Source organism: Thermobia domestica, chromosome 15, assembly GCF_964235325.1.
Source record: "Thermobia domestica chromosome 15, izTheDome1.hap1.1, whole genome shotgun sequence".
Classification (NCBI taxonomy): Eukaryota; Metazoa; Arthropoda; class Insecta; order Zygentoma; family Lepismatidae; genus Thermobia; species Thermobia domestica.
The window spans coordinates 44,415,559-44,431,336 of record NC_137468.1 but is presented as its reverse complement, the minus strand read 5'-3'; the positions used below and the strand labels follow the sequence as shown (position 1 = coordinate 44,431,336).

General features: G+C 34.7%; 1 protein-coding gene across 1 annotated transcript in view; it reads right to left on the bottom strand.

The window, feature by feature from the left end:
* Positions 1–15,778, bottom strand: part of LOC145671015 (uncharacterized) — a 691,049-nt gene that overhangs the window by 592,949 nt on the left and 82,322 nt on the right. Inside the window, exon 2 of the mRNA XM_081739659.1 lies at positions 3,127–4,478. Coding sequence (XP_081595785.1) covers positions 3,127–3,247 — 121 coding nt within the window. The 5' untranslated portion in view covers positions 3,248–4,478. The remainder of the gene's footprint in view (positions 1–3,126; positions 4,479–15,778) is intronic.

The window sequence follows — 15,778 nt, the reverse complement described above, 5'->3', positions numbered from 1 at the left end:
GATCTCGTGTATCCAATAGTCCATGAACTTTTAGAACAATGGCTATGTGTACTCAACTTCTTACAGTGTAAGAACGCACCGTTGTTGTAGTAAGTTATAAACCGGACTGCTGTACCAACGCAATCCACATATATACTTCTCATAACCATTCAGCTCATTTCTAAAATATCCTGTTATTCTTCCTTCTCTTTATAGCCTCTGTTGATTATCAGTAGTATATAGTCTGCACCCATTCTCCCTATCAATATCTCAATAAATATGTAAGTTCTCTGACCAACGACAAGGTATTGCCTTCCGCGGCCCGCCTATCGTCAAATGGGAAAGAAATTCATGTTAATAACGCTGTACAGTATGGAATTTGTTCTTTGCTTTAAAATGTTTTTCTAATGTATTTGTACAATTAGAACACGAATCTGTGATTAGTTTCTTCGTATTATGTATAGTTTTCCGTAAAAAACGTAATCTTTATACATTGCATGTATTACGTGATATAAACTCATTACCGGTACTTAAGAAAAAATTGTGAATTCGTTTAAAGGTTTCTCTTCATTGCTTGATAAGAGTGATATCACTATCAGCTCAACATTTTCATAAAAATACGTAAATGTTGTGCTGAATCATGTAGTGACAAATTTGCTTCATAACAATCACCGTGCTGGCACCACTGAAGAACAAGCGCTGCCATCTGTTTTGTGCTATGCAACATGAAGATTGTGCTTTGCAATTGCAGGATTTGTAAAAGTTTTTTTTTTTTTTTTTTTTTAATGTTGGGTTTCTGCCAATGAGGTGTGTATGCAAATGTGACTCAGTGTATCAGAATGTCCTCTCATGTAAAAATAACCCTGATTTATTTTGTTATATGTGCGGTAAACTGATGTTGAAGACTCGGAAGAACTAGCCGTACCCCTGTTGCCAAAAAAAAGCATATGAACTGTATTTTGTAAGCCGAGTAGGAGATCAAGATACGCGATGAACACTAAATGTATATTGTTTCAGAAACTTATTAAATTGAATGTATGGAAAGCAAAGGGGGCCAAAATTTGCCGTAACAATGGTTTGGAGAGAGCCCAAAGATCACGTAAGCGACTGTTACTTTTGTTTGTCAGATGTAAAGGCTTTCTCTTCAAAATCAAAACATCACATCCAATATTTTAATATTTTAAAATATTTGGATTCAGCAAGGCGCCCAGTGCTCTATATTGAAGAGCTACCTGTCCGTCAAAAGCTTCCGAAAATTGTATATTTGATGTAGAAGCAGGAGCGTCATTTCAGATTTTGCTTGTGGAGGGCAAGACCCCTTGATATGAGCAAAATTCGGCGTTTTCTACTGACTTGCTACTATTCTATTGATAAAATCTATAAAAATCTCAAACTCAGGGGGGGGGCAATTGCCCCTCCCTGCCCCGCTAAATGACACCCCTGTGTAGAAGAAGAACGTTCAGGGAACAAGGACGTCAACATCGAACCATCGTCCCTTTTATTGTACACCTCATCACACAAGAAGAATTAAACGATCTGGTAGGGACTTAAATTTATCAAAATCAAAAGCAGATATCTTGAACTCTCCGCTTCAGGACTGGAATCTATTGAAGAAAAATGTCAAAATCAGCACGTTTCGAACGCGGTAGAGTAAAGTTTCATCTTACTTTTCGAAGACTAGAGGAATTGTATTTTGTAACAATGTTAATTGTTTATTTCAGGAGTTTGAGCATGACCACAATCCAGTAAAATGGCGATTCTTCATTGGTTCATATAAGGTAACTCTGAAGGCAGTTCTGCTCCATATTGGTAATGTTTATCCACCCGTCCCAGTGGTATATACTGTTCAAACCAAGGAAACATATTAAGTAATGCGTGACATATTGCGGTACGTTAAAGTGACGAATCTGTGGATACCTTAAAGTTACAGGAATCTTTGCAGGTATGCAACAAAAATATATCAAATGGGACAGCCGGGACAGAGTTAACCATTACGTGCGGAGAACATAGCCATCACGCCAGGGATCAAGGAATTAAGAACGTATCATGTCAACAACAAGTGAACTCTGAACATGTGTTTCTTCCCTCATTACATATGAAACTAGGTTTGATGAAAATCTTCATGCTTACTCAGCTTTCGAGCAACTGAAGACTTGTCGGTGAAGGGGCGAAGTGGCGTAACTCGAAAAATCGTGATCTAAATTATAACCGATATCTGTCCTTATTTAACCTACTCTATCAACCATAAAAATTTCGTACCTGAATTCCTTACGTTAACAGAGATATGAACTTTCTGAAAATTACGTATCTTGAAATGAATAGCAGCGTATAATGTTCAACGAGTAATTCCAAATCGCTCTACTGTAAAATTCTAAAAATCAAGATACGCCAGTTAGCCCTTTCACCGTAATTCTCAAGCCTAAGTGATGCGAAGATAAACGAAGGCGTATTCATTGGCTCACAAATAAGAACTGTCATGCAGGACAGTGAGTTTGAAAGTATAGTGTCGGACATAGAAAAGGAAGCATGGTAACCATTCAAGTCAGTGTGTTCTAAATTCTTTGGTAATATTAAGGCACCAAATTATGAAACTATTGTTAATGATACGGTGCACTGTTTCTAAGCCATGGGATGTCACATGTACTTGCAAATGCATTTTTCGGAAATCACTTTTTGACTTCTTCCGACATAATGTAGGGGCTGTTAATGAAGAAACATGTGGAACAGTTCACCGGAACATTGTAACGTTTGGAAAGCTGTTCAGTGAACAATGGAACAGCAGTATATTTGATGAATAATGCTATTCTCATTATATACTCTTTTAGATATATATAAATAAAAAAGACCGACATTTCCGTAGAAATTTGTATAGAGTTTTCTTTGTATGCCTGTCCCAAATCTTTCATTCTGAAGTTATGGTCCTTTCTATATCGTTCCTCCCAATTTTCAGCGGGCTATAACTCCCAAGTCACGCATTAGTTGTCCTATGGTTGTCTACATATGTTTTTTTCATTCTTTTATGTATAAGGATTCATTTCCTAAAGTTTTAATTGGCTGTTTTTGGACATGCTATAGATAAAAATAGTTTAAAACGAAAGAGTACCATTAAAAATGTTATTGAGACAAAAAAAAATATATGTTACTTACCCCTTCCTTCATCCTCCATAACTCCGACAGTAGTGTTGGTGCCATTAATGGAATAAAATTCTGGAGTATAAGAGTCCACATCATCCGAGAAGTTGTTCAATCTTCTGTTTTTCAGATACATCTTGACTTAAATTGAGTTAACTTTCTTGTCTTTTACGAGCAAATTTATTATATGCTATAAATATAATATTCTGTATATGCTATATGCAGTATATTTATAATGTTTATTTACGGGTATTTATAGAAATGCTTGTTTTTTTTCTTTCATAAATTAATTGTCGAGATTGTAACACGGTTATACACTGATACACGCACATACAAATACACACACATACACACTTAAATAAACACGCACAAAAGTACCCACGCACTCACATTGATAGTACGAACACAATTATTAATTATTATCTCTGTTTTTACACAATTTAATATTTCGTGGAAGAAACACTTGCTTTCGGAGAATCTTGATTTTATATCGGGATTTTTCTTATTTCCTCGTTTCCTTCCCTTCCCAAATTGTTTTACATAGTTCAATGTATTTTACATAAACTAATTATAGTTTGTGTTGTTTTACTCAATCAATATTCTCTGAAAAAAAGCGATTGTTTTTAACAACTTCGATTTTATACCATGAATTTCTTGTTTCGTAAAATTATTTTTTTTACTTAATTAAATGTATTTGTATGTAAACGAAGCGCACAATATTTACAGAAATCACTAACGCAGCACAATTAACATGGAATATTATTTACAGTAAGTGTTTTATGTACGTATTTCCTTTTGTACATAATGAAACACTGAATTTTTGCTGCAAAAAATCACTACGCTAAAAAGGATGTACTAATTATTCTATTTTTCAGAATTGATTGTTTTTTCTCTCTCTTAACGTGTAAAAGATTTCATTTTTAAGTATTTCTGCATCACCCTTCTTTCCTTTGACTTACTACTACTTTTTGAATCTAAGAAATAGATGCAAAAGGGGACACTTATCATCCGTTATTGGCACATTAAATATTAATATCGCTTGAAAATGTTAGAGGAAGTCCTCATAACTAATAATTTGGTTCACAATGTGCATAATCAAACTTGATAAATCCATTTCTAGAATATTTTATTTTTTTCTCAATTCAATTCAATTTAATTTAATTATCTTCTTTTAAAAAAAGACCATTTTTAATCGTGGTTACTGTTTGTCCGAACTGTATTTTTAAACTTTTTCGTACATTCGGCAAATATATACCAAATTATTGAGATTCGCATATTATAGTGTGTACTACTTTTCCACTGTCCATTGCGATTATTTTGCATTCGTTCTTCTGTATATTGAGGTGTAAACGGTTATAGTTCGTCACCTGAAAGAAAAAGAAGAAAAGGAAAGTGATTACAACAGGTTATATAAACATATGTACAGACAAATAAAGTTCGTTATCCATGATATTTATGTAACATGATCAATAATAGAAATTGATATTTGAAAGAAAATACGATATACTGTAACAACATTTTTGCCAATTTGCAAAGAATTACTGACAAAATTATTTTGTCATCACGTCCTTATTAAATTATAATTTAACAGCATAAGTAACCATTATTGTCATAATCTGTTTTTTTTTTTCATTATTTGAAGTCTCCTTTCCTTTATCTTATATATTACTCTCTAGTACATCCCTAATATGGACATGTGTTTCCAAATATGCCCTGGGGCCCCACATGATTAACGTACGCATTTTCAGTGCTTGAAATCCGAATTCAGTTCTGGGTAGGAGTACACGTGATTGGGATTGCACGTTACGTGGATGGTCCAGGCCTCATATTGCCTTGCTACTGGACAGGACGCTAGACTCTAATCCAACCAACAAACCCAATGGTATTCTACAAATGGTGGCCCGGAGAGCTCTTTGTCACAGCCAGCGCCATTTATGTAACCTAAGAACTTAAAACATGAAACTCCAATTGAAAATAGATTCAAAATATAGAAGCATAAGGGTTATCACTGAGATGAAACACGGATTTTTTTTATGACGAGACTGATGTTTTTTTTATATATATATATTATTATTATTGAAACAGTAACGCACCTGCGGGTTGACGATATTGTACCAACCAGTATTTTTTGGGTTTGAATATAAAGGTTTTCATTTTACATCTACACGCAGCAGCGAGATTATAAAAACGTAGGGTTCGAACCACAATAGAGGCTTGAATCCGGTATAGACGGCAGGTGTGCAAATCATAAAGCAAGATCAATCTCGTTCCCCACCATACTATCTCGCCTTCAACAGAAATGGATTATATAACCACACCACCGGTACTGGCATTTAAACTATAATTTCTAAACTGAAACGCTAACTAACACTTCTATTCCACTCAGTGTATTGTCTCCTTATTCTCCAGGGCTCCGTGGCTAAGCGGGTTAGCGTACACGTATTTGGCGTGGGAGACCCGGGTTCGATTCCCGTGCAGGAGCTAATGTGATTCGGATTCCACGTTAATCAGTAGGTCCACGTCTCACATGGTCTCGCTGCTGAAAGGGGCGTTAAACTCAAAATCAACTCAATTCAATTCTAGACTCACATTTCGAACGCTTCGAAAATAATTTTTAATACTCCCTTCCATACGATAAAACACTCAGTACGGTAACACTGACTGAGTCACGTTCCTCAATCATAAAATTCGTTCTTAATAATCAGTTTAAATGTAAATGAAAAAAAGTATTTATAATTCGGCTAGCGGAGGAATTTGTGCACTTCAGAGTAGCATGTTCTAAACACAAGCCATGATAAGGTGGACTGTGTCATGTGATAAGAGCACACTTTACGGGTCATGATGTACATTTGTGAAGGATGTAGTTAACATAATTTTTATAAAAATGTACCAACTAGTAGGAAATGAATGTTTTTTTTTTTTTTTAATTTTAGCCAATGGTTTGCTTTAGTGTACCATTTCCCAAAAGTATCCATGATAAGTTTATCGTCTAAATATAGCAAAACAGCATTAAAAGGCCCCATCACGGCAAAATTAAAATAGCGCTAACTTTACAGTAATTATGTGATATCTTCAAATAGATAAAAGATAATCGAAAAATGGAACAAGGGCTCCCTAGACAATATTATTTTACATAAGATACCGTTATCATGGCTCACTTATCTGCTTTCGATTTCCAGTCATTTAGAAAATCGGTACTTATTTTCGCGTTTATAAATCGATAGAAACGGAAAGCTACTAGGTGACTCGTGATAATGATACCTCATGCAAAATAATATTTTCTAGAGCGCTTTTGTTCCATATTTCGATTATCTTTTATCTATTTGAAGATATCTGTGATAATTACGGTAAAATTAGCAGTGTTTTAATTTCGCAGTTATTAGTCCTCTTAATCAGCATTTAAAGATATGCAAGTCATTGCACATGCTTCAATTATAAATATAGTTTAAACATAGATTTTGGAATGTAATGTGTTACTATTTGGCTCTAGTTCCTATAGAACTTAACATTATCTGAATACATAATGCATTCTTCAAACTTAAGTTCTACTTGTAAATTGATTAGGTAAGATGTAATACATATCCCAAATTAAACCCTCGTCATACTCTAAACCCTCGCTTTCTGTGCTGCTACATGAAATAATGGTTTAGACTTAAAAATTAACTGTTCATGCAATACTATATCTAACGGGTGCACCGACATTGCGCAAATTTTCCCACGCTTATCTGTTGACACAGATAAAGCCTTAATGAGCAGGCAACAAAATTGGAAATTGCGAAAAAAATCTTGTGCAACGTTGCCATCATTACCATAAGTATATCGACTAATAAAAACAGTCACCAAAATGCAAGTCGTTTTAACAAAAAAAAAAAAAAAATACAAAGTAATGGATAACAATAGCATTTTCAGTCATCTATATTATATGTGTGCAATGGCGTCGTTAGAGAGGGTGACTGGGGAATGTGTCCCAGTCATTCATTTTCCGTATCATATCTAACTGTAAGATTAAAACTGTAAGAATATAGTTATTGAAAGCAAATAGTTTTGAAATACTGTAAGGAAAACAAACATATATAAAATAAACAATATATATAAATATTTCTAGAAGTTCTCTTGAAATATCGTGAACAGACGTTCGACCAATCAGAAATAAAGATTTGTCTATATCTTCCAGTTTTGGCCAATCAGAAACAAGCACTTGTATACATATTTCAGGTGTGTCTACCACATATCTTAATAACTATCCTTTCACCTTTCTATAAATGATACTTAGATTTGCATTTGCGTCTTAGTTGTTCTTAGGTGCTGTGAGAAACATTTGTTATATATTACCTAGGTATTATCGTATAAATTGTTACAAGAATGAGTGGTCAGTGTATTAGAGATAAATAGGGCCCCTTGGCAAGAAAGCTCGCCCCCTTGAGTGATGCAGCAACTTATATCTACGTGTACCTCCTACATGCAGTTAGAATTCTAAAGCAGCATGTCGAATGTTGTGTCTCGCCGCGGTTTTCAACGAACTTAAACTTAACTTACGTTATTTATAAAAATCGAAGAAAGGTGACTCCTCGTCTACCCAGAAACACCGTAGAGGCTATACAGCAAATGGTTCAGAAGCAGGATGATATAGCAATTGACGGAGAAAGATTCATCTTTGTTGATGATGAAGCTAATATAATTCTTTTCACGTGTAAGAAAAATATCGAGTAAGTATAATTTCATTTATAACCATTAACTTTGAAATGAGTTTCATTTACAGCATCAAGAAGTAGAATAGGAAGTAGTTGCTTGAACAGAAAAGTTCCTTTTTCCGTCTTATTTCCAAATTATAGTAAAATAGTTTTTTTTTTTTTTTTTGATTCTCACAAAATATATCGTAACATAGCATTTCACCTAACGATATGACACTACAGTCTTGTTTACTATTTTCTTTTCTGACACTAATCTTATTTTCTTTTCAGTTTTCTGTGTGAGTTCAGCGGGTTAGAAGTATTTGCAGATGGAACTTTCACTTATGCTCCTAAGCATTTCACACAGTTATATACAATACATGCATATAAAAATGGATATTATCTACCTCTATGTTTTGCATTTTTGCCGAAGAAAGACAAGAATACGTATGTGGCCATGTGGAAGATGATAAGAAACTTAGACAGTAGATTCGACTTGAAAATCATTTACGTTGATTTTGAAACAGCTGCTCACGAAGCCATCAAGAATGTGTTTCCAAATTGTGACATTCGTGGCTGCAGATTCCATTTGGGACAAACATGGTGGCGGAGGATTCAAGCCGACAATGATCTGCGACAAGCATATATGGATCCAAAATCTGAACTAGGTATTATTGATATTATTATGGTCTATTATTCTTTATTATTAATTTAATAATACCATGTGGACTTTGTTTTGTTATATATTAATACAGAATACAGTTGAAAATAGAATCTTATTCTGTTTGACTGAAGAATCTTAATTCAGTCACCATTCTTAAAAGCAAATAAACTACTGTTCTAATAATGTACGAAATGAAGAAATTATAAAGCCAACAGTAAGATCCATCAATTTCACTACTTTCCCAATGCTTGCTTATTCTAACAAATTATTATTATTATTATTATTATTATTATTATTATTATTATTATTATTATTATTATTATTGCTTTTCTTACAGGTTCATGGATAAAGGCATTTTTTGGGTTGCCATATTTACATCCAACAGAAGTATCAGATGCCTTTACTCAACTAATATCAATGACGCCGGATGATACAGGGCATAAATTTTCCGATTACGTCCTAGAAAACTACATAGAAGACGGTTGCAAGTAAGTAGCTTCCTTTTGAATTTCATCTATAGTAGCACATGCTTCAATAACTCTTAATACTGCAAAAACTGTTGTCCTAGTTTGAACACAACATTAATGGTTGTGCTGATATGGTATTTTCTCTCAATGCAACTTAATTATAGTGAAATTTTCTTCTGTCTTCATGTAAGACGTAGATTAAAATGCAGGTTTTGATAGTTGTAAACAAATTACGGACCAAGACTATAAATATTTCTTGAATCTAGTGTTATAAATGTTTTAGTGTTTTATATAAATTGTCAATAATTGTGTGCATGAACTAAGGATCTTTTTATTTTATTAATTTTAGGTATCCACCTGTCATGTGGGCGTCTATACCATCCACGATGCGTCGGACGACAAATGGACCAGAAGCTTTTCACAGACATTATAATAGTCAATTTTACTTCCCTGCTCCTGATATTCATACGGTGATTTCTGCTTTGTTAGAGATCCAAACGGAAACTGCCATGAAAATAACGTCCATATTAAAAGGAATTTCAAAGGCCCAAAGACCAGCAGAAGTCAAAAGGAGCGAGTTTGTCATGAGGAAGTATGCTGAGTTCAGGAATTCGCAGAGAAACTATGAGAAGGCACGTATGACATTTTTAAAAGCTGTAGGATTTAAATTTCAAGCATTCAAACTGTAAAATGAAATTTTCTGTAAATAAGTATGTTGCTTTGTAAATATTAGAATGCAATAAAATATATCTCATAAAGGAATAGCTTTATACATTTCATTTCGATGCAAAATTTCACACAATTCCTTAAATCCTGTTGTTGGCAACGTCGCGGCGGAAATTTGCGCAATTTCAGCACTTTCTGCTCCTCGTTAATAAGACATAAATTACTTAGATTATCAACGATCTAATCTTTAGAAAAATTTGCGCAATGTCGTTGCATCGATATCTAACTATTAAGCTACTTAAACAATTTGTGCAATATTCGTCTTTTGAAAGGAAATTAGGCAATGTTGAAAAACAAGGCAATCTAGTTTTCACGTGAATAAATTCTTAATGGGATGCTATTGTGTAATATTTTATTAACTGTACATTGTTATTTCTGTTACATTAGTTATACCAGCATTAAATCATATGTTCAATCAATATTTTTGCATTTTGCACTATAATTTTAAAATTACTTACTAGTATCAGATATGGTATTGAATAGTGAACGATTTTTATGTTAATTTGGGTATAGACATTAACTAAGGTAACTGGGCAATAGGTATATTGTTTTAAACTTATACTGTTATTGCAATATAGCATCCAATTCAGGGTTAAAAGTGGATGTGAAAAGGTAGGGAGGCGCATGACATCGGCCGTCCTCCGTGCCTATCTTTGCCCATTGTAATTTTTCTACGAAGTAGAGGGACACCATATATATTTTTGGAAGTATGGGGAAAGACGATTCTTTGCGTTCCCAATCATTTGTACCCCCGATCAAGTTGATAAGTGCAAAATTTTACCAAGAATACTTCCAAAAGTCAAGTATTTAAAATTTACAAAACGAGCCGAGAAAAGGGTTTTCGAGAAAATCGAGAAGAGACGAAAAACATTCCCTCAAGAATCGAGATGAGTTGGAACTTTTATAAACTTTTTATCAGACAACTCTAGTTCACTTAACAGAAGACAAAAAATGAAATGGAATCTTTGAGTTTTACGTCCCACGGTTATGCCGGTTAGGCTAAAGGAGACGGTGATGATAAGAAATGAATGAAATGGTGGAATGAAGAAAGTGGGAAGAAACGGGAGAACCCCAAGAAAACCCACGCACATGGTGTTTGTCCATCACAAAGTCCACTCAGCGCGAGCTGGGATAGAACCAAGGAACCAATGCACCAGAAGTTAACGCTCTACCACTGAGCCACCGCGACCCCCACTTAACACAAAGAGTAAATGCAAGAAGTTTTGGTGAAAAAAACCTTAGTATCTCATAATCGAAGCGTGTACATGTTTCACTACCAAAAACGGAAGGATGGTGAAAAATAAACAAACTGAACTTAATCTAACTAATCCTATGTAACTAGCCTAACCTAAGGTATTGTGTTCAAAGATAGCAGAAAATAAACGTTGATTAAGACAGTAGGAAGGATTACGTAAAACATTTTCATGTGTGAGATAGACACCCTTAGTGGCCGTTGTCCATTAAGATATTAAATAATTGATTCCATTAATGAACTCGGCCGATATAACCGCGCAAGCTCTCAGCTGAGAAAAATAAAATAAAACAAAATAAAATTGAAAAATTCGTTTAGACGTATGAGATATGGACTATAGATAGCCGCCGTTATCAGCTGAAACTTTAACGGATTGACTACATTAACAAATGTTGCTAAGATAATACTCTTATCTATCAGTTGCTAAAACCAGAACTTAATAAAATTCGCTTACATGTATAGGGTATGGGGTAGAAATAGTCAACGTTAATTAGTTAAATATTCAACGTCAGGGTTTAATTAACAAACTTGGTTGAGATAAACGTTCAGGCTTACTGTTACAACGACAGAATTAAAAATTTGCTAACAGTTATAAAATATCGGCAATCGATAGCCGTAAATAAAATTACCGTTATTCATTAATCAGTTAACGGATTGAGTCCGTTAACGAACTTCTTGGAGATGATCGCTCTATCATAAAAATTCATATCCGTTCAAGAATTATCGTGCGGAGTAATGAACGGACGGAACAAAATATAAGTTTCCGTTATTCGTTAATAGTTCATTAACGAATTGGTTGAGGTAATTGCTTTGGCTACATGTTGCAAACGTTGAATTGTTGAATTTTTTTTTTAAAAAATGGGTTACATGTATGAGATATGGGCTTTAGATACTTACCGTTAAATTTGCCGTTGTCCGTTAATATATTTTAACGGATAATTGCACTACCAAACTCTGCCGAGATAATCACTCTAGCTATCTCTTACAAGAAAATAGAAATAAATAATTGGTTCTCATGTATGGATTATAAGATATAGATAGCCACCGTTAAAGTTGCCGTTATATGTTAATCCGTTAACGGATTCATTCCATTAACGAACTGTGATGAGATAATAGATCTAGCTATCTATTAAGAAAAACAAAATTCAAGAATTAGCTTACATATATGTGATATGAGCTGTATATAGCCAGCATTAAAGTCGCCGTTATCAGTTAAATATATTAACAGATTGAATCCATTAACGAATTTGGTCGATATAATCACTCTAGCTATCTGTTGCTAAAGACAAAGTTAAAAATTCCGCTTACAATAATGGATATGGGCCAGAGATAACCGCCGTTAAAGTCACCGTTATCCGTTAACGGATTAACTCCATTAACGTAGTCGACCGAGATAATCACTCTAGCTATCTGCTCCAAAATAGAAATAAAATATTTGCTTACATCTCTGGAACATATGCTATAGATAACCACTGTCAAAAATCGCCTTGATCCGTAAATCCGTTAGCGGAATGATTTAATTAACAAACTTGGCCGAGATAAGCGTTCTGGCTTACTGTTACAATGACAGAATTAAAAATTTGCTAACAGTTATAGAATATCGGCTATCGATAGCCACAAATAAAATCACCGTTATCCATTAATCCGTTAACGGATTGAGTCCATTAACGAACTTCTTGGAGATAATCGCTCTATCATAAAAATTCATATCCGTTCAAGAATTATCGTGCGGAGTAATGAACGGACGAAGACTAACAACACAATATAAGTGTCATGAACCCAGTATAAGTCTCATTGTGTAACCCTCATAACGCGAAATCACCAGTTTGAATTCTGATGTAATACAAAAATAATTTTTAAGAAACCTGCTTAATCAGATCACACATAGGCTATGAGAATCTAGAACTTCCTTAAACTGCCTTCCGGAACCGGGACAACTATCGATAATAAGGGCTGTCTCGTACAGGGTGTTTCAAACCAATACCGACAACGTTTGGGAGGTGATTCCTGACATCAAGATAAGACATAAAGTATAAACCAACCTGGGCGCACAAACGCTTCCTTTCGGAGTTATAGGCTGCCGAAAACATGAAAATATGAACTTTAAAGGTCCATAACTTCAAAACTATGGGATCTACCGTAGTCGGGTCAAGACTTCACTTTGGAACTAATATGCACTCTGCCCAAAAATGCATGTTTGATAATCTTGTGGAACTTCCGCAACAATTTTTATAGAGGTAGTTGATGAGTGCTTCAAATTTTATGCTCATAGCCAAACTCTCTCTAGAGAAATTGTTGTGGAAGTACCGCAGGATTCTGAAACATGGATTTTTGGATAGGCACATATTAGTTTGTAAGTGAAGTCTTGACCCAACTACAGTATGTCCCATAGTATTGGAGCTATGGACCTTTAAAGTTCATTTTTTCATATTTTCGGCAGCCTATAAGTCGGAAAGGAAGCATTTGTGCACCCAGGTTGGTCTATACATTTTATTTTATCTCGGTGTCAAGAATATCCTCCCAAACGTTGTCGGTATTGTTTTGAAACACCCTGTATAACTGGTATGTCTATTAGACAGTATTTATGCCTAACCAAGGTAAGTAGCTCAAGTAGTACTAGAGGCATGTCTTCTCATTCGGGAGGTCGTAGGTTCGATTCCCGCTACCAAACATCCTGACTGGGGTTTTCCAGGGTTTTTCTCAGTCTTTGGTGGATACCTTCCCAAACACTTTTTATTGTTATTTCTATCGAGAGATATCCAGTATAAAATGACCTCTGAGCTGTATCTGGTGATTGTTAAATTAATAAAATAAAATAAATATGTTAGTAATTGCCCTCCAAAGAAATAACATTGTGAAGTGGAGGAAAGCGACACATTTTGTAGATGGATCTCAAGAGAATTTCTTGCACAAACACATTTTCTACTCAGCAAAACTATATATGTATAACTTAAGCGAATGTTTAAGCTTTATAGACACAACATCGTTAGAAATACCAGCACCGTTAGTATGTATTAAAACACAATAATTTACTATAAATAGTACGCCGTATATGTAGATAAATAATTCATTGTACTGAGAAACAATTTTCCGTGTTCACTTTATGATAATAAATAAAAGTGTTAATTAAGAAAAACAATTCTGTTAAACACAACATAACGTTAGCAATAATTCTTTATGATTTGCTAGAAGTATTTTGTGCTCGGAATATTCCGCAGTATTTCATCCTTTCCCAACGCTTTCTGTTCCCATTTCTAGTACTTTTACTGTATTGATTTAAGGCTCCAACAACCAAACAACAAGAAAAAAGTTCTATTTCTCTCTCTCTCTCTCTCTCTCTCTGTCTCTTGCAAGAACACGAAAAAAACAAAATCTCCTCTGTTCAGCATCTGAGAATTTTTGAAGGAATCAGAGATGAAAGTTTTGACTTTGCGGTATAAAAGTAAAATAGTTTTTCTTTTTCTTTTGCTACAACCTAGCTTTCTAGATATCTAACTCCACGTTAATTTACCTGACACCGTTAGCTTTTTCTCGTAAAACAGCACGAATTATGAGAGACCAGTTCTCATTATTATAAATGTTAATTTAAAGTACGTCGTCTTTGTTTCATTCTCACCACGCAGGACTTAGATAATTACATTTAGCTACCTCTCGTAGCATTCTGTCGCATTTTCTCGACATTATCAGTTCGTTTGAAGAAGAGTGATCAAAAAGTAAGATTTCCCTGTTTATGACAGAACATTCGCGGATTTTTTTAGATATTGATTTCAGCTGTAAATAATAGTGAAAAGTCTGCTTATAAAAAATGGTTTCTTGGTACATTAAGAAATCGGAACTCTTTCGTATAAGAAGAATATCAACTGACATATAAAAGTGAAGGAGGGGTGTCAATTGCTCCCTAAGTTTAAGAGAACATATATTTTAATAAAATGTATAATAATGTGCTAATAAAAGCGTGGAAGACGCTTAAATTCCCGGGATTTCAGCGAAGACGAAAGGAAGGGAATATTACAGAATAGTTTGCTTTTTTTTCACAGGGTTAGGTATATAATTATTCTCCTAACAGAGATAAGGTAAAAATTCAACGAAAGAAGTTATTTGTAGGGATGCATTCGAGTCGAGTCGAGTCGAGATTTAAGCCTGTCTCGACTCGTCTCGAGAAAATGTTGTCTCGACTCGTGTCTCAACTCGAAAATATGTTTCTGTCTCGACTCGTGTCTCGACTCGACAGTCTCTGTCTCGACTCGACTCGAATTCGAGTCGAGACGGCTCGTAATTCGAGTCGAGACAAAATGTACGAGTTAAAATATACGCACACATCAGCCAGACCATCATGACTACCTACCTAATTGTCAGTATGTCGACTTTTGACATGGATAAAAACGGCGACACGTCTTGGCATACACGCAATGATCCTTGATAGGTCGCTGGAGAGAGCTGGCACCACATGTGCTCACTCAGGTCACCTAATTCCCGTAAATTCCGGGAAGGGGGGCGATGTACTCTGACGTCACGTTCAATCACATCCCACAATGGACATCACTCAAATGTCCGGCTCCAATTTCAATGAAACTTTCTTTGCTGATAGAAGGCATGTATGCATCATTACTTGTGATGACAAATTTTTGCCATGGTGCATGTTTTCTATTTTTTTTTAATAACTTTTAAGAGTTGTGATGTGGTTATTAGAGATTACCACAGAAGTCCCTTACTACCCTTTGTAAACGGAGCGTTAATGAAGAAAAGTGAAGAAAAACCATGTGGATACATATAAGTCCTGGGGGAAAGTCGTATGGTAGATATGACCTTGATGGCAGCCATCTTGAAATCCGCCATTTTGAATTAAGGTCAAGTTTTCAAAATGGGAATAGGGTAATATGATACATAA